This window comes from Haliotis rubra, unplaced genomic scaffold, assembly GCF_003918875.1.
Source record: "Haliotis rubra isolate DU_JTF1 unplaced genomic scaffold, ASM391887v1 Scf46, whole genome shotgun sequence".
NCBI classification, from domain to species: Eukaryota; Metazoa; Mollusca; class Gastropoda; order Lepetellida; family Haliotidae; genus Haliotis; species Haliotis rubra.
In genome coordinates, this window is record NW_025767146.1 from 3,252,967 (window position 1) to 3,275,207 (window position 22,241).

At 39.2% G+C, this 22,241-nt stretch overlaps 1 protein-coding gene across 2 annotated transcripts; it reads right to left on the minus strand.

The window, feature by feature from the left end:
• Positions 1-216: 216 nt before the first annotated feature.
• On the minus strand, positions 217-21,226 carry LOC124290227 (high-affinity choline transporter 1-like). 2 transcript variants are annotated; one of them, XM_046726942.1, is made up of 10 exons: positions 20,486-21,226; positions 9,538-9,612; positions 8,914-9,113; positions 6,683-6,790; positions 4,291-4,446; positions 3,374-3,522; positions 2,695-2,842; positions 1,985-2,113; positions 1,611-1,828; positions 217-1,464 (listed from the first exon to the last, which is right to left on the minus strand). In XM_046726942.1, the coding sequence occupies exons 3-10, from the start codon at positions 9,074-9,076 to the stop codon at positions 904-906; spliced, it is 1,632 nt and encodes a 543-aa protein (XP_046582898.1). In that variant the 5' UTR covers positions 9,077-9,113; positions 9,538-9,612; positions 20,486-21,226; the 3' UTR covers positions 217-903. The 2 variants fall into 2 exon arrangements, with proteins under 2 accessions (XP_046582898.1, XP_046582897.1); XM_046726941.1 differs by lacking the exon at positions 9,538-9,612.
• Positions 21,227-22,241: the final 1,015 nt, after the last annotated feature.

A 22,241-nucleotide genomic window follows, 5' to 3' on the forward strand; every position in this document is an offset into this window, starting at 1 on the left:
TTGTTCGTTTTAGTGTTTTAAACTGCAAAGCATTTGACTGTTGTAAGTTCATATACTATTACATGATTACAGAAACGGTCTATGGTTTATACGTCATTCGTACTTATTGATTTCATTCGTACTTCTTGATGCCCTATTGCACAGGTACCAGAAAACTGTCATTCTACATATTTCACTCTAGTTGTCATTCTGCATGGAGGCATCAATCAAGAATGCTGGTATTGTCAACTGTGATTTGTACACATGTTGAAGTTTATTTGAGCATGTCATATTTCAAAATATATTAGTATCGTGTCAAATGCATATTGTCCCACTAATTACGTTGGTCGTGGCTTAACACTTTTTTCAAGTGTTGTAGATCAATGGCCGACCCATTTGGATGGGAGAAGTTCCACCCCTGCTGTGGTCCATGCCGCATCGATCATCTGGTTACACACTTGCTGTTACTGGCGAACGCCGTTACTGACCAAGCGAGGGGAGAGCCTGAGCTTACATCTCCCCTGACAGTGTGGAACGTTCATACTTAGTAGGTAACTGTAGTGGGGCTGACTGACGCCTGAACGCAGTAACAACACTGAAACACTCCAGTTAGTCAGTGAACTTTGGTGTCACAAATTATATGGTTTGTATATGAAAAAATAATTGAAATATTTGGTATAGACAATGAACGTAAACAAATCCACTGCTTCAATATCACTGGAGTGGCCCAATACACATGGGTACACATCAGGGGACATGGATAATCCAAATGCAGACGTCCCCATCAAGTTAAATACAGACACCAAAACGACTTTCTGTCTGTGGGTTGTTATAGGTTACATATAATTTGCGAAGGAATGAGTAAGTCTCTGTGTATATTGAGTCTTATTATACAGGAGGACACCAACAGTGTTATCATTTTAGTCAGTGCATGTCGTTATCCCTAAGTTTCATCTTCTCATTTTGTGCATAATCCAGGTCTCTGTTACCATCATCTCGTTCCTTCATCATCAGACTTTCTCCTCTCTCTTCAGCTCTCTTGGCGTCCTCTTCTCTCTTTATCACATTAAACACATCCCATCTGGTGGACAGCCAGCCTCGTCGGAATATAAGCCTTGTGAACGCTGACACAGATATGATTCCTGCAAAATTGACTATCATCGCCAGGGTCTTGAAAGGGAACAGTTGACCATCAGCTTCTGTGTATAAAGGAAAGTGAATGAGGGCTGGTATTCCCAGTAGAGCGTCCCCAGCCGCCACTCTCAGAAAGAGGCTGAGGATGTAGCCGGTGAGAGAGCCGTAGGTGTTGGTGAACCCGATCCAGAGAACGCAGGTGAGTTGGGGGAAGAGGATGACGTACATGAGGTCGGAACACATGTAGAATAGTCCATATACTGACTTCACCATAATGGCTAGGACGCATGACAATGCACCAGTCACCAGTATACCAACTCTTAAGATCCACATCACTTCTCGGTCGCTGGCCTAAGAATGACATTGAAACTAACATTTAGAAAACAGAAAAAAGCATTCTTCAGCCACACCCGTTTCTTGTTATATCAATATATATTTGAAAATTATATAATCCTTGACCATGAGGTTTCATTTTGTGATACGCATTTTCAAAGTACCTGTGGACGTATGACATCTTTGTAGATATTCTTAGCAAAGATGGTTCCACTGGAGAGGACAGAGGAGTCGGCAGATGACATGACAGCAGCAGCCACCACACCCAGTCCCAACACTGCCACCGGAAGTGGACACAGGTAGTTGAGCACCATGGGAAGGATAAAGCTGCGATATTCTTGTGGTATTGGGACTTCGCCTTCGTAGGACGTGGCATTCCAATCTACAAAATCAATAATAAAATCATACCTGTGATGAAAATAAATACCAATACGGAACAATACCAGCCATGTTTAATTGATTTCATGTTATCGACTCCTTCGCCCAGTTCTGATACGACGTTTGAAGGTTATTGTAAAATTATCGTTGGCATCCTGACCTGCGGCTGCCCCGACTATTCCGATAGCTGCTGGGGGTATGGCTAGGAGAAAGCTACAAAACGCTGCCACAATGGAACTTGTCCGAGCAACACTGGGTGTCTTGCAAGCCAACACTCTCTGGTAAAAAAACCTGCATAAAAGATATTTAAAGTTCACATTAACAAGATGAGCAAATACAAAAAAATGGATCCCATGGTACGAGGGGCTATCAAAATGTTTTGAGCCTAAAATACTTCTGATATGTGCATGATAAAATCAACTGTATGATATTAAAGAATGAAGAGCGATTGGCAGCAGTACGAGTATTCTATGGACTCAGCACTCGTACTGCTGTCAATCGCTCTTCAATGTGCTTCACCGGGTTGCCCTCGAGGACCAAAAACGTTATGACTGCTCTGTACTCAAGCTTATCCATTTCTGCCGTTTCAATAGGGATACATGTGATTAGTTGCCATGTGACCGGAAAATAGCGACGTTTGCATGTCAATATATATGTGAATGATATAAACCATTCTTCAATATCACACAGTTATTTTCATCATGCACATATCAGATGTATTTTAGGCTCAAAACATTTTGAAAGCCTTTCGTATCACAATTATGATGATTATCACATGATTTTCTGTGTATAGCGTCTAATGAAGTCGAAAAGGTCAAAGTTTCACATCGTATTCATATTGAAGGGTGCAACAAAATAAATAGTTTGTTACCTGCCAAGATAGGCCGCCAAAGATGAGCTGACAACAGAGATCTGCATATAAACCAATCATGTTTGTGGGCAGCTCACCAACCCACGTGTCCTGCACACTTGCCAGATCAACAGATGGGTGGAAGAAGGCAAACGGACATGACACAATCTGAAAAATATACAACACCCTATAGTGCGAGCAGTGAAACTATTGTTAAACAATCAAGTGACAGCAAGTGATTAAAACCATATGAATAATTATATTGGTGGCAGCTGGTTGTGTTTTCATAACTAGATACGTCATATGCTACTGATAAACCTTTGCATATGGGTGTTTTAATGAACAAAGGAATGACAGTAAATCTTAAAGAAGGATCGAAGTCCAGGTCAGGAAAAGTGTGTGTTCACTTTGCAGTGACATATACGTCATGAACCGAATACCGATCGCGTATCGTGGCACATTGTAATGGTTTATACATTGTCATCTCATGGGGATATGAGCCTTATTGGGTAGCCAGGAGTTATATTAAGTATATTAGCTGTCTGCTCACTGTTATGACGTCCATCACTATACAAATGGGCCTCTGGCCTGATTTACCGAAATAAACTACTACTACTACTACAGAAAAGTCAAATTCCTATGCCATAAATGTTTCTTGACCATACCAGACCCATGTTGGTCTGCATGTAATATCCTTACCAGTCCCACGGAGAGACAGATGAGCTGGATGACATCAGTGTAGGCCACAGAGTACAGCCCACCTATAAAGGTGTAGAACACGGCCACACAGCTGGACACGATGATGGATAGAACAGGGTCCAGGTCCAGGATGAGGGACATGGTGGACCCTGTAACGCAAGAAATAAGTTAAAGTAAACTGTACATAGTTTCATGACTGCCAGGATGTCTCAGATGAAGAAAGTGATCATATCAAACGCTTATACACCCATAGTGTAGTCGTACTGCTGCCAATCGCTCTTTAATGTGCTTTGCCGGGAGGCCATCGAAGTCCAAACACATCACTGCTCTGTACTCAAGCCAATCCATTTTAGGCTCAAATCTGTCTGATAGCCCCTCGTATTTTACACATATGATACTTCAGTTTGTATAGCATCGAAAGAGTTGATATCTCAGATAGGTTACGAGTTTAACGTTGTTGGCATCAAAATCGTGCTTGAGAGGATTACCAATATATGTAAATGTGAAACGTTGACGGTGGTGAATAACAGTGCCCTGCTCTGTTGAAACAATCAGATGGTCGTTAAAGGCATAGCGATGAGACCATTAGAATAGGTAATAGGGATACGGGACCACTCCCCATTATTAAGTTCTTTCATCCTAATTCTAATAGTGCTAGCGGGGGCTGTGGGAGCAAGATTAGGATGAAAGGGCTTAATAATGGGGAGTGACCTCTATTACATATACTACCAGACCTGTATGAATGTAGCACTGAAGATCATTGACGACACTTGGTGTCTGTGAAAGCGGTAAACATGCCCCGTCCTAAGGTAGCCCCCTACTTTGTTTGAAATACCCTCACAGATCTTGAGGGCATTGGCAAATGGTAAATCGAAAATATTGGTAATTATAGTTTTTGAAATTTATACACGTGTTACCCAGGGCTGACAAGATGGCTGCTGTCCAGAAGATATCTCCCATCAGCTGAGGGAAGAAAAGCAGACTTCCGGCTCGAGCTCCCAGCTTATTCTGGATGGGGTCAAACATGGTGATATATCCTCCTCTTCTCATCGTCGGTGCGTAGAAAACTGCAGCTGAAAATGTATTTCGATCCAGTTGATTTTTATAAAATAGTAGCAATACCATACCATATGGCCATACCAATTAAAATGATGAAAGGTCTATGCATGCTTCAAACTCTATTGCTTTTGAAGAAACAGTAATATTTATACTGCCACTTGCATATATTTGATACGGCTGTATATGCAAATTGGTTGGGAATAGTCCATGATAAAGTTGCATGTCGGCCTGTCTAATTCTAAGGCCATACACATATGACTGCTATAAAAAGAAACATTCGAGACTAGTAAATATCAGTTGAAACCATAAGGAAATGGATAGGTAAAGTTCGGGTATTAAAGTTTGTATGTTGTTAAATCCCGCACTTAGCAGTATTCCAGCAATATGGTATTAAGGTTTGTTTGTTTGTTTAACACCACACTCAGCAATATTCCAGCAATATGGTATTAAGGTTTGTTTGTTTGTTTAACACCCAACTCAGCAATATTCCAGATATATGGTATTAAGGTCTGTTTGTTTGTTTAACACCACACTCAGCAATATTCCAGCAATATGGTGTTAAGGTTTGTTTGTTTAATGCCGCACTTAGCAGTATTCCAGCAATATGGTATTAAAGTTTGTATGTTGTTTAATGCCGCACTCAGCAATATTCCAGCCATATGGTATTAAGGTCTGTTTGTTTGTTTAATGCCGCACTCAGCAATATTCCAGCAATATGGTATTAAGGTTTGTTTGTTTGTTTAACACCACACTCAGCAATATTCCAGCAATATGGTATTAAGGTTTGTTTGTTTGTTTAACACCACACTCAGCAATATTCCAGCAATATGGTATTAAGGTCTGTTTGTTTGTTTAACACCACACTCAGCAATATTCCAGCAATATGGTGTTAAGGTTTGTTTGTTTAATGCCGCACTTAGCAGTATTCCAGCAATATGGTATTAAAGTTTGTATGTTGTTTAATGCCGCACTCAGCAATATTCCAGCCATATGGTATTAAGGTCTGTTTGTTTGTTTAATGCCGCACTCAGCAATATTCCAGCAATATGGTATTAAGGTTTGTTTGTTTGTTTAACACCACACTCAGCAATATTCCATGTATATGGTATTAAGGTCTGTTTGTTTGTTTAACACCACACTCAGCAATATTCCAGCAATATGGTGTTAAGGTTTGTTTGTTTAATGCCGCACTCAGCAATATTCCAGCAATATGGTATTAAGGTCTGTTTGTTTGTTTAACGCCACACTCAGCAATATTCCAGCAATATGGTATTAAGGTCTGTTTGTTTGTTTAACACCACACTCAGCAATATTCCAGCAATATGGTGTTAAGGTTTGTTTGTTTAATGCCGCACTTAGCAGTATTCCAGCAAAATGGTATTAAAGTTTGTATGTTGTTTAATGCCGCACTCAGCAATATTCCAGCCATATGGTATTAAGGTCTGTTTGTTTGTTTAATGCCGCACTCAGCAATATTCCAGCAATATGGTATTAAGGTTTGTTTGTTTGTTTAACACCACACTCAGCAATATTCCATGTATATGGTATTAAGGTCTGTTTGTTTGTTTAACACCACACTCAGCAATATTCCAGCAATATGGTGTTAAGGTTTGTTTGTTTAATGCCGCACTCAGCAATATTCCAGCAATATGGTATTAAGGTCTGTTTGTTTGTTTAACGCCACACTCAGAAATATTCCAGCAATATGGTATTAAGGTTTGTTTGTTTGTTTAACACCACACTCAGCAATATTCCAGCTATATGGTATTAAGGTCTGTTTGTTTGTTTAACACCACACTCAGCAATATTCCAGCAATATGGTGTTAAGGTTTGTTTGTTTAATGCCGCACTCAGCAATATTCCAGCAATATGGTATTAAGGTTTGTTTGTTTGTTTAACGCCACACTCAGCAATATTCCAGCTATATGGTATCAAGGACATGTAGAGGTTAGACATTGAACTGGACCAATACTGTTAAGGTCGTTCTGTAAGTTGAATCCATAATTACTGCCTGAACTACTTCCTGGGAAGCATAGCTTCCCAGTGTGTAATGCTTGGTGTCTGACCCCACTATATAATCATGGGGAGTTTCTGGAGTAAAATAATCTACCACAGTACAGCGCCGGACGCTCGTAGTATCAATCACCGGTTTTGCAACCACTATTTGACTTCAAAGCGCTACGAATAATGCGACTTTTGAATGACATATCTGTATATTTTCACTGAGTATTGTTGATGAAGTCTACTTACCGATGATGATAGAAATGCAGTATAAAATGGGAGCATTGGTCCAAATGAGGCCGCTGTATGCTATAGCTTCCGCTGTGCCGTTAATGTAGCCTCCTCCGATGTTGGTCGCTGTAGAATTGTGAAGATTCATCAATTTATATCGTCTATTACGTATAAGTGGCCAAAAGACCAATACTGTAAGATGTTTAAATTACATATACAGCATGTATGTTGTTTGTGTACCACCTCATAAGACGTACATAATGACACCAGGGTCCCGATCCATAAAGCGTTCGTAACGTTACGACCTGTCTTAACTCTATAGTTTACCATAGGCTTACGAATCTCGTAGCACTACTGTGGATCGGGAGCCAGGTCAGAGGGTTACACTGAATATCTATACATGAACACAGCAACTTTATAAAGAATATCAACATTGTCAGATGCTATAAGGTTGACACATTTCTGATGAGCATGGTTTTCATTATGGTAGACAGGTACATGTTTATATCTCAGTTCATTATGGTAGACAGGTACATGTTTATATCTCAGTTCATTATGGTAGACAGGTACATGTTTATATCTCAGTTCATTATGGTAGACAGGTACATGTTTATATCTCAGTTCATTGTGGTAGACAGGTACATGTTTATATCTCAGTTCATTATGGTAGACAGGTACATGTTTATATCTCAGCTCATTATGGTAGACAGGTACATGTTTATATCTCAGTTCAGTATGGTAGACAGGTACATGTTTATATCTCAGTTCATTATGGTAGACAGGTACATGTTTATATCTCAGTTCATTATGGGTAGACAGGTACATGTTTATATCTCAGCTCATTATGGTAGACAGGTACATGTTTATATTTCAGTTCATTATGGTAGACAGGTACATGTTTATATTTCAGTTCATTATGGTAGACAGGTACATGTTTATATCTCAGTTCATTATGGTAGACAGGTACATGTTTATATCTCAGTTCATTATGGTAGACAGGTACATGTTTATATCTCAGTTCAGTATAGCGCGGGGAGATCTGTAGTCATGGTATTCATTGTCAACAGAATCATTACGTTAATAACAAGTTGTAATTTCTAGTTCTGAGATTGTTGAATGTCTATATACACCTGAATTTAGCCATGGTTCTACGCAACGGTCCTGAGACTACACATGTACCTTTCGGGCGTAAGTTGTGATTTAAATGTTTCCCAGACACAGCATATGCCATTATACCATCTATTAAATACACGTCTTGTGAACTGACTACCATGTACGCCCTTCCTCCCAAACCTGTCCTCGCCATGCAAAACACGAACATGCTGCTCTGAGGTGTCACTTGATCAACCTACGTCGCTGTGTAGCGAGTATGCAAACTAATACTAATGCACGATTGAGTAGCGACCAGTGCATAATCCAGTTTGATACTTCCGATAATCTTCCTTTAAATTCAGGCATATAAGAGCAACACACAAGGTCAACAATCATCTGACATATGTAAATGCCAGAATTTACATGTACCAAATGGGTGAACACATCACGATAAAAAAGTCAATTAGCCATTTATCGGTAATCAAGGAAATAGCGTTGTGAATTACTGCATAGTGTCGAATTGTTTCGATGTCAATGTAAGCAGCCGATGTGAATCCGATCTCCTACCGATAAGATGTCACACGAAGGTAAATCATTATCAGTCGTTTATAAGACAGATAAAATATACCTTGAAAAATATGGTAGATAATTGTATATCACATGAATTACGATCAGATCAATGACTTGCGAACTACTTCGTTTTCAACATCCATCTGTGAAATGTAAGGCTGCATGAAATACTGAATCTGAATCTTGCCCTCACACAAAAAATGCAATATATTTTCTGAAGTGCAGAACCGAATGATTGCACAGTTTTGTTTCAGAACTTCCAAAAATGCTACGCGAACAAGGGGTTGCTGTTGTAGAAACCTGACACAATTGCAATAATCAGTGTTACAGTCCTTTCGGGAAAATCTTATCGTTTTGAAAATAATTACACCCCATCTCCAAGAATACCACATCGGTGGTCACTTTGGAATATTTATGTCTGAGATGTGAGGTACATGCATGTAACTTTCATCTGCCAGGGTACCAGTAGCCCCTCCTTGTAGCTGTTAGCGCAGTAACTGTTAGGGCTGTAGCTCTACTAAGGATGGATCGTCAGTGAAATGGTAGCACCTACTCGCAGTTGTACCAACTATAGTGTCTGCACTTACCAGTAATTGTAAAGAACGACAGCCACAGCCCGATGCTCCTGTTGGCCACGAATGAGTCTTCGGCGTTACTGTTTCTGCTCTTCCTGGCGGCGATGATGCCGATGACGAGGATGAGGATGTAGAACACGATGACGGAGATGAGTCCGGGGATGTTCACGGCCATGATGAATTAGTTCAAGACAAGACTTCTGTAGTTGAGTCTGGAATATACATTTTTTATAGCAGAAGTCAATTTCAAGGTCTAATGCGGAATTTAAAGACTTAATAGAACTGTTGCACAAATATTTCCCACTCAGACTTTTATATGATCTCGCTCAATACAGGGTAAGGTGTTCTGCAAGATCGTCACACCACCATCCCGAGAATCTACATTTAAATGAAAGTTTTCACACTCCCAACACTCTCATTTTCAACACACTGCTCCCTTTAAGGATACAATAATTAATTAAATAACTTGAACAATTGCTAAAGAGGTAATAAAAACATCTATATTTATATTCCATTTCAAACAACCTTTAGAGTCGCTTGTCAAAGTGCCAACATTGGAAAATGATTTTTATGTTTAGCATCCTGTCCTGGCGATCTTTCGTTAAAAACGGACTCTAACTAAACTAATTTGTTGACCTGCTCCTGGATGGGCCGTGTTGGTAATGCTGGAATTTCCACAAAAGGAAAGAGCATGTCACGATCGAAACAATACTGAGGAAAAGGAACAACCACAATATATTGCTATGTAACAGTTTTACTTGAGGGATCTGTATTCTCCCCATGTTTGATCTGAGGTTATTAGTGTACATTTGTAAATAGTCAACGTAAGATTAAATTAATGTTAATGATTAACAAAATTACCGATCGTGTCAGATTGCCCTCAGTGTTCATGTAATTTCTGGCACTGATAGCAGCAATCTAACTAAAGACATACGGAAGTAGGTCAAGTTCACCCATGTCAAAGAAACATTGGGAGAGACAATCCGACTGCATAATATTGCCACTGGACAACTATTTTACAACTGCTACATTTCCACCAAAGCAATGAAACAAAATACTGTGATTTATTAAATTATTTGAGAAATAAATTCACTAGTTTGGCTAGGTTTTGACCTTAGCAGGTCCAAGCACTGCACATATAGTTCCAGGTTATATCGTTGTCAAAGTGCATTTCTGCAATTTATTACATGCATTTTTTCAATCGTTAACGGTTTAAGAATATACACAGTAACGCCGCTCCTCATTGTAAATAAAGACGTTGCTCATATGTCTTATCCTCACTTTGATAATATTATACCCACAATAAAAATAGAAGGATAACAAGATACATCTGCAATGTGTGTGATCTAAATGCGTGTGATCTAAATGCGTGTGATCTAAATGCGTGTGATCTAAATGCATGTGATCTAAATGCGTGTGATCTAAATGCGTGTGAACCTGTTGATAGGTCCTCATCAGGGTTTGTGATTTTCGCAATTGCTACGATTACCGTTCAGTGGACAAAATCCAGTGATTGTGCGTTGTAAAAACTTTTGCGTGGACGTTAATCAGGTGTTCCATCATTCACATTATGAAAGGCCTACCGCTCTGGCGAGAATACCCGTATCTTGAAATGTTGCGCTGCCGAGAAGACACCGTAGAAAGCACTCAGTGGGACTCATGTTGTGTTCTTCACTGCGGTATTTATTTATCGGGTCCTACTGGAGATCGAACGGTAGAATGGTACAAACAGCAATATATACACAACAGGTGTTTCCTGAACATGTTTGTTTTCGTCTCTATTACCTATACTTTGTTGCAATTTAGCTTATTAGCCACTTTAATACCAACTACATATCGTCGCGGGGGCCGTTTGTCTTATATAATTAGCAAGTAGTTAATCTGTCAGTAAGCTGACTTACATGAAATGTCCTGCAATGACAATATACTATGTCTGTTCTGTCTTTATTACCCGTGTAGGTCCGGGTTAGAATATTGATCTTCAGTAACCCATGCGTGTCGTAAGAGACGTCTAACGGGATCGGTGGTCAGGCTCGCTGACTTGGTTGACACATGTCACCGGTTCCCAATTGCGCAGATTAATGCTCATGCTGTTGATCACTGGATTGTCTGGTCCAGGCTCGATTATTTACAGACCGCCGCCATATAGCTGGAATATTGCTGAGTGCGGCCTAAAACTAAACTCACTCACTCACTCTGCCTTTTATTGTCATCTGAAGCATAAATTACGCCTTTGAATGACTCGTCGAGGGCAAAAACTGAAGCGAAAATATCCGCAATCTACAATTACTTCGATAATAGTGAACATTTACCCAGTCATGTCAACTTGGGGGTTCCCGTAGCATAAAAAGCGTATCTAAATTCACTACTGTTCTACTGCCGGCGCGACACAAGTGGTAGGCCCTCAACCAACCCGAGCAGCCTGACACTGAGACGGGTCGACCCTGTGTTTATGGTCTGGCGAGCCCAGGTCAGGGGATGATCATTTAGGCAACATTCGCATCTAAATGTTCACCTTAAGCTCGACGGAGTGCACATGCTTGTTCCACGAGTTCTCAACGCGTGTAAGGTAATAGTGTATTTCATTTTTAATTGGAGTGAATTTTATTTGGTTGTCACTACCTGTGACCCCTTTGTGGGATGTTCAGAGATAGCTGGCCTAGTTTCTCCTTGTGGAAGTACAATTCCCTGAGTGTACCTTCTTCAAAGTGCCCTTGCCGTCATGGGAAAACTGAGATTAACCCACAACTTTTTGAATTTTGAGGCAATTTAAATGCAGATCAGCAAATGTCTAAGATATACACCATATTTCTCTCATTTTAAATTTACATATCTTGATAGCGCTAAGATATATTGTTTAAAGGCGCGTTAAACCCAACTCCATCGTCCTCGACATCAGTTCTGGGGCAGTGGGGTGGCCTTGTGCTTATAGCGCCGAAAAGAATGTTGTATTACCCCCATGAGTACAATGTGTGAAGCCAGTTTCTGGTGCCAACCGAGATATTACTGGAATATTGCTAAAAGCGGCGTAAAAACTCACTCACCCACTCACTCATGTCTAAACTTAGGCACACATCTCACATCCAATCTAGACATCATAGATTAGGAATATACGTCAATAGTGCGTAAGAAATAGTATCACATTACCTACTAAATAACGTCTATTGTCCTTGTTGCCAAACCTGAGAATTACATTCGTATACAATTACTATTCTTATTCTTCTAGATCCATCCGTGGCGTATTTGTATCTGTTCAAGCTTGCTTTACTGATGGTATATGCTGTTTGGACCTAAGGTTTACTGTTCTGCCTGACATCTTTGTTGTTCTGGTCCTTCTGCCAAAGTATTATGTTCCTGTGCTGTTCCCCCCTAACTCCTATCGTTGTCTCTTCTACTCCAAACGCTGGCGCGTTGCCTGCAAAAGGCTTCACTTGCTCAGGCGTTCATTCTGGGAGTTTGACCTTGCTGTTAGGTTCACAAACCTGTTGTCCCGTCATCACACCTGTATGCGTGTGAAACATGGACAGTTGAACAACGTCATGCCAAGAGACTCAGTCACAAACGGGCAGGACATGATTCCACAGACTGATGTTCTCACCAAAACTGACCTCTCCAGCACCCATCTTAATGCAGGACGGACACTCAGCTCGTATGCCAGGACAGCGGTTGCCCATGAGATCATTCAATGGCGAGCTACAAGAAGGTGTGCGGTCCCATGTGGTAAGATATAATGCTTCAAGGACTCCCTAGCGGTTTCCATAAAAGCGTTTGGAATGGACCTTGGCACGTGGGAGGAGACAGCCATGTACAGATCACCATGGCGACTCTCCATCGTAAGGGCTCATGAAGGAACAGTATTTCCCAAATTTAACCAATCAAAGAAGTTGGTGAGCACACGGCTTTATGAATAACTACTTCTTGTTTACTTGCATAGACGAAGTTTCGCAGTAGATTCTTACGCCGTTTTCAAGCTAAAGTAAAGAATTATATGGCCGCTAAATTTGCTTTTATTACGCGGGTCATGAAATTAAAATGCATTTCAGAGAATATGAAAATGATACGACAGAGGTGTATAAATATGCGTTTTCATAAATAATTGTAGATAATGTTCATTGATAACACAGTTTTAAATACTCTAGAAATCGTGTATGATAAGGTTAAGATGTATCCTATATTTCACACTCTCTTTAACGAGCTGTCATGGTAAATGGATTATTACTATATTTACAGAAATGTATTTCAGTGGTTCGGAAATATGGCACTTACTGCGTTATATAGACAACCATTGCTCTTTAGCGCGCAGCAACCATGTCAGTGAATAAATGAGGTAATTTGTTGACTCAAACTTCATCGACGCACCGCATGGAAGTGATATCAGGGTTTAACTCAACAAAAGATTATAGACGTACATGTACTGGACATGACCAATAAATGCTAAACGAGTGGACACACTTCCAAACATGTGTATGTCTATCGGGGTTACCATTAAATACTGTAATGGCCGTAAGATTATGAGCAAGTATGACTGTTTTAACGGAATGATTCCTATGAGTATGCTCCCATCTAAATTCATATAATCCAAGCCCCACATCCGCCACCCAAGAATATTAAATAATCATTTTCTAACTTCAGGGTTATCAATTTAAGCTTAAGGAGGACAAATAGTTTTTCGTCTTACTTTGTGTTTGGAAAGTCACTAACAACTGCTGGAATTCAGTAAGTCGTCACGAAGGATACAGTCAGATGTAAGCTTTATAAAGGTTAGGTGATGTCCACAATGTATGCGTGTCAACGTCAGTCATCAAATAATATTAAATATTATGACTCGCCCATAATTTTCATTCTGTGAATTTTCTGGTGTTTCTTCAGAATAACAGATTTCTGACATCTACTAACCTGAAACCCACACGTTCAGGGAAACTACACATACTCTCGAAAGAAGGACACTTCCTTATAAGCGAATTTGTAATTTTTATCTCGCAATAAGAATATCCAACGTATTGTTTCAATCGATTCTTAAAGCTAGATCCATGGTAGTGGAAAGAGGTGGAAACTCATATGGAATTTCATTCAAAAGAATTTCGACCGTATTTTAGTTCTGCTGACTATGGCACGTAACTATATTTTCTTTTGAATGTTTTCCTTTACTTTTCAAGTTTATGTCGCATGCAGACTGGCAATTTAGTTGATTCTTGTTTCATTCACGATAGAAACTGTTTTTGTCTGTTATCATAAGGAGTGATTCTTGTTTCATTCACGATAGAAACTGTTTTTGTCTGTTATCCTAAGGAGTGATTCTTGTTTCATTCACGATAGAAACTGTTTTTGTCTGTTATCATAAGGAGTGATTCTTGTTTCATTCACGATAGAAAGTGTTTTTGTCTGTTATCATAAGGAGTGATTCTTGTTTCATTCACGATAGAAACTGTTTTTGTCTGTTATCATAAGGAGTGGTTCTTGTTTCATTCACGATAGAAACTGTTTTTGTCTGTTATCATAAGGAGTGATTCTTGTTTCATTCACGATAGAAACTGTTTTTGTCTGTTATCCTAAGGAGTGATTCTTGTTTCATTCACGATAGAAACTGTTTTTGTCTGTTATCCTAAGGAGTGGTTCTTGTTTCATTCACGATAGAAAGTGTTTTTGTCTGTTATCCTAAGGAGTGATTCTTGTTTCATTCACGATAGAAAGTGTTTTTGTCTCTTATCCTAAGGAGTGATTCTTGTTTCATTCACGATAGAAACTGTTTTTGGCTCTTATCCTAAGGAGTGATTCTTGTTTCATTCACGATAGAAACTGTTTTTGTCTGTTATCCTAAGGAGTGATTCTTGTTTCATTCACGATAGAAACTGTTTTTGTCTGTTATCCTGAGGAGTGATTCTTGTTTCATTCAGGATAGAAACTGTTTTTGTCTGTTATCCTAAGGAGTGATTCTTGTTTCATTCACGATAGAAACTGTTTTTGTCTCTTATCCTAAGGAGTGATTCTTGTTTCATTCACGATAGAAACTGTTTTTGTCTCTTATCCTAAGGAGTGATTCTTGTTTCATTCACGATAGAAAGTGTTTTTGTCTGTTATCCTAAGGAGTGATTCTTGTTTCATTCACGATAGAAACTGTTTTTGTCTCTTATCCTAAGGAGTGATTCTTGTTTCATTCACGATAGAAACTGTTTTTGTCTCTTATCCTAAGGAGTGATTCTTGTTTCATTCACGATAGAAACTGTTTTTGTCTGTTATCATAAGGAGTGATTCTTGTTTCATTCACGATATAAACTGTTTTTGTCTCTTATCCTGAGGAGTGATTCTTGTTTCATTCAGGATAGAAACTGTTTTTGTCTCTTATCCTAAGGAGTGGTTCTTGTTTCATTCACGATAGAAACTGTTTTTGTCTGTTATCATAAGGAGTGGTTCTTGTTTCATTCACGATAGAAACTGTTTTTGTCTGTTATCCTAAGGAGTGATTCTTGTGTCATTCACGATAGAAACTGTTTTTGTCTGTTATCATAAGGAGTGGTTCTTGTTTCATTCACGATAGAAACTGTTTTTGTCTGTTATCATAAGGAGTGGTTCTTGTTTCATTCACGATAGAAACTGTTTTTGTCTGTTATCCTAAGGAGTGATTCTTGTTTCATTCACGATAGAAACTGTTTTTGTCTGTTATCCTAAGGAGTGATTCTTGTTTCATTCACGATAGAAACTGTTTTTGTCCCTTATCCTAAGGAGTGATTCTTGTTTCATTCACAATAGAAACTGTTTTTGTCTGTTATCATAAGGAGTGGTTCTTGTTTCATTCACGATAGAAACTGTTTTTGTCTGTTATCCTAAGGAGTGATTCTTGTTTCATTCACGATAGAAACTGTTTTTGTCTCTTATCCTAAGGAGTGATTCTTGTTTCATTCACGATAGAAACTGTTTTTGTCTGTTATCCTAAGGAGTGATTCTTGTTTCATTCACAATAGAAACTGTTTTTGTCTCTTATCCTAAGGAGTGATTCTTGTTTCATTCACGATAGAAACTGTTTTGTCTCTTATCCTGAGGAGTGATTCTTGTTTCTTTCACGATATAAACTGTTTTTGTCTCTTATCCTGAGGAGTGATTCTTGTTTCATTCAGGATAGAAACTGTTTTTGTCTCTTATCATAAGGAGAGATTTTTGTTTCATTCACGGTAGAAACTGTTTTGTCTCTTATCATAAGGAGTGATTCTTGTTTCATTCACGATAGAAACTGTTTTGTCTCTTATCCTGAGGAGTGATTCTTGTTTCATTCACGATAGAAACTGTTTTGTCTCTTATCCTGAGGAGTGATTCTTGTTTCATTCACGATAGAAACTGTTTTGTCTCTTATCATAAAGGGGGATTCTTGTTTAAGCCGCATCAGCAGTCCCACAGCTATTCGAGAGTGTTGTCCCCAGAAATAACACAAGGTTCCATATTTTCCTGCTTAAAATGAAGATGGATGTGCCGTTATTGTGAAAAGTGTTCCCTTTGGTAAAATATCACACACCTAAATCCTAATCACTTGATAAAATTTCATAATGATTCCACTAGAAACTGTTAAGATATTGAATGTGTTTGATTTTATGGAATGTGGTACAGCCAACTTAATTCTTTACTATAACGCGCGCTGCACGTCCATGCGCATTGTATGTGCGCTTTGTTTGTATGAGGTCTTATTTTCTAAGTTCTAGAAACAGGTAGTAGAAACAGGGAATGATGGGGTGGGGGTCTGTGCAAGATGCTAATTCATCGAGAATTATCCAGAAAAACTGCGTATTTGCAAAAAGATGCACAAACATTTGTTCTTCAACAAAACACATTCATCTTTAAGTTACTTGCGTAGAATGAAGAAACTAAATACTCGACAAGGAATAACAACACTGTGTGGAAGTACCTAATTTAGTTTTTTCAGCTTGCGAACAAATATATTTGTACAGGTGTTTGGTTACTGCAATCTGTGCTGTAATACACATGTATTGAAAAACTCTGCTGCGGTTATTGAAGTCATATGAGCTTTGATGTCAAAGGCCTTGATTCAGCATTTGCAAAACTATAACAACGTGAACCCAGTATTTTACACAATGGAAAATCTGTGATCCTCTGGTTTAGTGCCGGTAACATGAACGCATGAAAACTGATCAAATGCATACCCTTAATGCAGTAAGGTATGAGGACATTTGAAAAATGACAAATTTACAAATGTTTCAAGTTACATATGTCCAGATTTCAAACCCAAGTACACTTAGAAAAGAGTCGGAAATTTCAGCCCCTATTGGAAATACTCTATGATTAAGTATTTACTGAGGCGTCAGTTTTTGAAGTCATGGCATGAAATGTCTGCCAATCCGGTTATAACTTCTTTGAGTGGCATTTATAGAAGTTGGAAGTCAGATAGAACAAGTATATATGGATGACAACTTCTTTTATTTTAGAGCACGACGTTTCGATACAGGTTCTTGTATCGTTTTCAAGTGAGAATGGTACAATTCTCACTTGAAAACGATAAAACAACCTGTATCGAAACGTCGTGCTCTAAAATAAAAGAAGATGTCATCCATATATACTTGTTCTATCAATCCGGTCATAGCATACTTGGCAAATGCCCTTGTCCATAAGACATCGATCAATGAGCATATGTTTCAAAGTGTTAGCTTCCATTGAAATAAATGCCATTGATAACACACTAAACTAAGTTAGTACGTACGAGGGGCGTCCCAAAACTAGTCGGCCTCACCTAGAAAATTATTCAAATACAGCTGTTTTTGTGTTTTATTTTATGTTATCTGTGAACCTCAAGCAAATAGCTTTTGCCATGTTCCAGCCTCACGATCCCCGTTTTGTTTGACTCTTTATCTTGGTACCCCCAAAAACGCAAAATCTGCGATAAATGCATCAACAACTCGAGGAAACAAAATATGAAAGAAATTTTTTGTGTGTTTGAGATAGGCAGAAGTCCTTTAGAATCAAACGTAGATATTAAAGTGCATAAAAATTTGAATTTGAAACTAAATCGCTTGTTAAAGTGACTCCACCCATGATGTTTACTGAAAGAGCTTGTTTTGGAGACACTACCCAACCCCTTTCAGATGACGTAATCATAAGGACATAATTTATTCTAATGTTCTCACTATTCATACATGATGATGCCAAAGGTTCAAACTAAATACTGAATGGTCACACAAGTGTCAGCACTCAATATATTGTAAACAGTGCCAGCTTCAATTACTGGACACAATGGTTTTGAAAGATTAAAATGGGGAAGTCCTTTAAAAACAGCCCCGTCTAAATATATATCAAGCAATCCAAATATTTGAATGTTGATTATGACGGGAAGTCATCCAATACTATACTGAACATATTTTATAATGATATTATCTGAGGGCATACCATTATACAAGAGGTACAAAATGAAAGATCGTTTTTCACTTTCTGCAATTTGTAAGGAAATATTATGCCCCAATGTGTTGTGATGACTAATATCTCGTTTACCACATTACCCACATATGTGAAATTTGGGATATGGCTTGCAAATAATTCCTTCAAAATAAACTGGAAGCTTTTCTAACATTGGACATCGCGAATATAGTTAGGTCGACTACTTTTGGAACGGCCCTCGTAATTCCGACTGTATCTGCGTTGGCTTCAACGGTGTAAAATCCCACCACTCTCGTTCCCTGCCTGTACGGTAATCGCACATTCTGGGCACGGCTCGGAGTAATGAGCCATCAGCGATCTGAATGATGTGACCTAACCTCCCCCCTGCTCCACGATGACTGAAGTAGTCTACGAAAGCTCGACAACAACGCTATCGTTGTCTTATTGTACTTCGACCTAAAGCTTATATTATACTGTTCCCACCTTAATACTTTCATTGTCACGTTGCACTTATGCCAAAGTATAATATTCCGGTAATGTTCCTATCTAACAACTATCATTGTTCATGTAACTCTGCCTTACGCAAATAAAAAATACTGGTCATGGTAGTTTTTGAAGCGTTCTTCCGATCTGAACATGATCCACTTGATCAACGCATATTCCCCTCATGTTACAGTGTGATGGAGCACACAGTGTTACAACGACGAAGGAACATGTTTCGTCACGTTAAATTTGTGAGCATTAATCAAGCACCACCCACTCTTTCTACAGGAGGACACAACATATTTGGGTAAATGCTTGGAAAACCATATTTAGCCTAATAAAACGGTACCTGTATCATATTTTACTCTGATTAAAACAAAAACAAAGATGAAAAATAAATATGGTGACAATTTACTTGGAATCTGAGAGGAATACACAACAACATGAATACCAACACTGACTGAAAGTATAGTTTGTCATCGTGACTACGCCATATATCTGATTGTCACACAGTTCATATATAATGATTTTTGGGATTGTATGAACTACCATTGGTGACCACATCACTACCTGGTGCAGCCATCCCTCGAAGAGATATCATATGCCAGTTCCCTCCTCTCACTGGCACTCAAGTGTCAAATTCTCTGCATCTTTCTCTCTCTCTCCATATGCGCCCGCGCGTGTGCGTACATACATGCGTACGTACGTACGCAAGAACGTAATACAAACATACATACACACAAATACACTTGCACGCACGCACGCACGCACGCATGCATGCATTCATACAAAGACACACATTAACTCTTTCAAACACACACACACACACACACATACATATACATACATACATACTCACTCACTAACCCAGCATCACCCAACGCCCCAACCATCACTCACTCGTAAGTCCATAAGTACGTAAAATGGGTCAGTTCATTACGTTACATAGTTTAGTGTCCCAGTCGTATTCACCGAACCTTGCAGTTCTTGGATAACAGACAATCGGAGAAGACATTGTTGTGAACCTGTCATTCTTATAGAAAACGAAATGGATACTTTTGTCCTAACCGCGTTCCGAAGATCACATTGTGTGTCGTGTAAAGCTTCAAAGAAACTAACGTCGTGTAATAAGTAGAACATAATTCATTGAATAGCGTGGGTATGGATGGTCAACCTGTTAATGTGATGAATAAATAACACGGGCACCACTGTTATCTACCCCGATCCCTCCCAATGTGTGCATGTACTTTACTACTCGTTGTATGCTCGCGTAAACCTGTTCTCTATTTGCCTTGCATGGCTAGCAAGTAGCACTAACCTTTACGTGTTTGTGAGGCAGGATAAGTTTTTTTGCGAGACTGTTATAAACAGTAACAGTGAATCAAACACTTTCTCACGCTCTAATCGGGGGTATACAATCGCCTCCGCCTTTGCCAGTGATTTCTCATGGACATGAAACGGATATTGTCCGTTTTAAGTTTTACTCACATGAATTTGCTTTTACGGTTTGGGTGTAAAAACTGAAATAGTTAACACCAGGCAGTATAGTATTTTCCCTATACAACGGTAAACTAATACTAGTTTTGAAACAAAACACACACTATTTACAATCGCACAACTATAAGGTGCATCATTATATTATCTGTGTATTAATATACTCAGTATACAACGAAACGAGCACATTTTCATAATGTGTATGTTATATGTATCAAAACAGAGCAGTACTTACACGCAGGTGGACGTAGTTGTGCACGGAGCCTAACTAGGGCACGCCGGTTTGCGACGGGACAGGTCTCGACTGTCGTGATCTACTGCTTGAGTGAAAAATGAGGGCACCCGCCCTTAACGTACCCTGAATGGAGTTGTAGACTGGGAGGTATGCTACATCAGGCCGCAAAGCGCCTCACGGGTGCTGGCAATTCACTATGTTGAACGCGGGGAACTGTTATCTTTGGATTTTGCCATGTATGAATGTTGTTGTTTAACATGATCATAAACTGCATTATGTCGTGAATGCGTGATGTTTTTAGAAAAGCGTGAGATTAAAGTCTTAGTGTAGTGTACAAATATTTGAACTTTTGAGGGGTTGACTCCCGCAGGGGATTTGAACCCTTGCTCTAATAGTGAGGAAACAAATCGCCATCAGCCACTCAACCATCAAGGCTCACACAAAAATGGCCTGACAGTCTGTGTCAGTGTGTATTTCTCGATAACTGTAAATCGTAACAATGTCTTTTGGAAATTGTGAAACGCGCAATACTTCGCATAACAGTTACTTTTCTGAGTCCAATTTAGGATTCGAACCCACCCTCTCAGATTTGCAGCACCAAGAAAGGTGAAGAGACATTGATCCCAACTATAACATTTAGATATAATGTTCACAGGTATTGCACACGACCTAGTGTCGTTACACAACAAGAACTTACTGAATCCTATAATGGAGGCTTATGAACATGAGTACTTCCTTTATCTATTCACTATCGAAGACTCGAAGTACCTCCCATACATATTTGCAAGCAAGGTGTTGTGTTGGAGCCTGCACTAGTCAGCTGATGATGGTGTGTCGCATATCCATCGGAGCGTTTAACCCGTATGCTTATGTTGAAACCCGACCCGCTTTCCCCACATTACTGCATTATTTTGTCACCATACTGTTACACTATTCACATATTTACTGCCGATTATATACAGCTACAATATACACAGTTCCCCTGTTAGGTGTATATAGCTACAATATACACGGTTCCAGTGTTTGGGGTATAAAGTTACACTATACACGGTTCTCCTGTTTGGAGTATAAAATAACACTATACACAGTTCCCCTGTTTGGGGTATAGAGAATACTACACGAGGTCTCATGAGGAAGGTCACGAGTTTCGTATAATTCGTACGTCATGAGACCGAGTGTGGTATTTTATTTATTACCAACGTCTTACATGCATTGAATTGACAAAATAGCGTATTTTTGTGATTGTTATGGTTTCAAACCGAAACCGGTTTCATAAAGAGGTTGTGGAAGAATTTTGTTCTGAAGTACACTTTTGCATGACGACACACTGTATTGACGTCACTACGCCATTCTCGTCTGTCCCCTTGGGAAACGACGTCACGATGCATGTCAGTTGTCATCGCCTCTCGTACAGCCTCCTACAGTAAACTACTCCGTAGCACCCCGTTTCTTGGTTTGCAACTGCTTCACTCGGCTAACATCACTGGTGGAAACATTGCGTTTATGTTTTTCGACGGATATAATGTCTCAGTTCGACTCACAATTAAACAGCGACACGGCAACGTTCGCAATGTTTACATTCCCACAATGCATCTAAGTTGTAGAATGAATGAATTCACGTGTTTGTTATGAATGAACACGTAGTTCTGTCACAACGTGACCTAACTGAGCGGTCATCGGTTATCCAATCAAATCGTTAGAATCTCAGGTCAAGTCGTTACGACACAGGTCAACGTGATACGACACTCGTGTAACG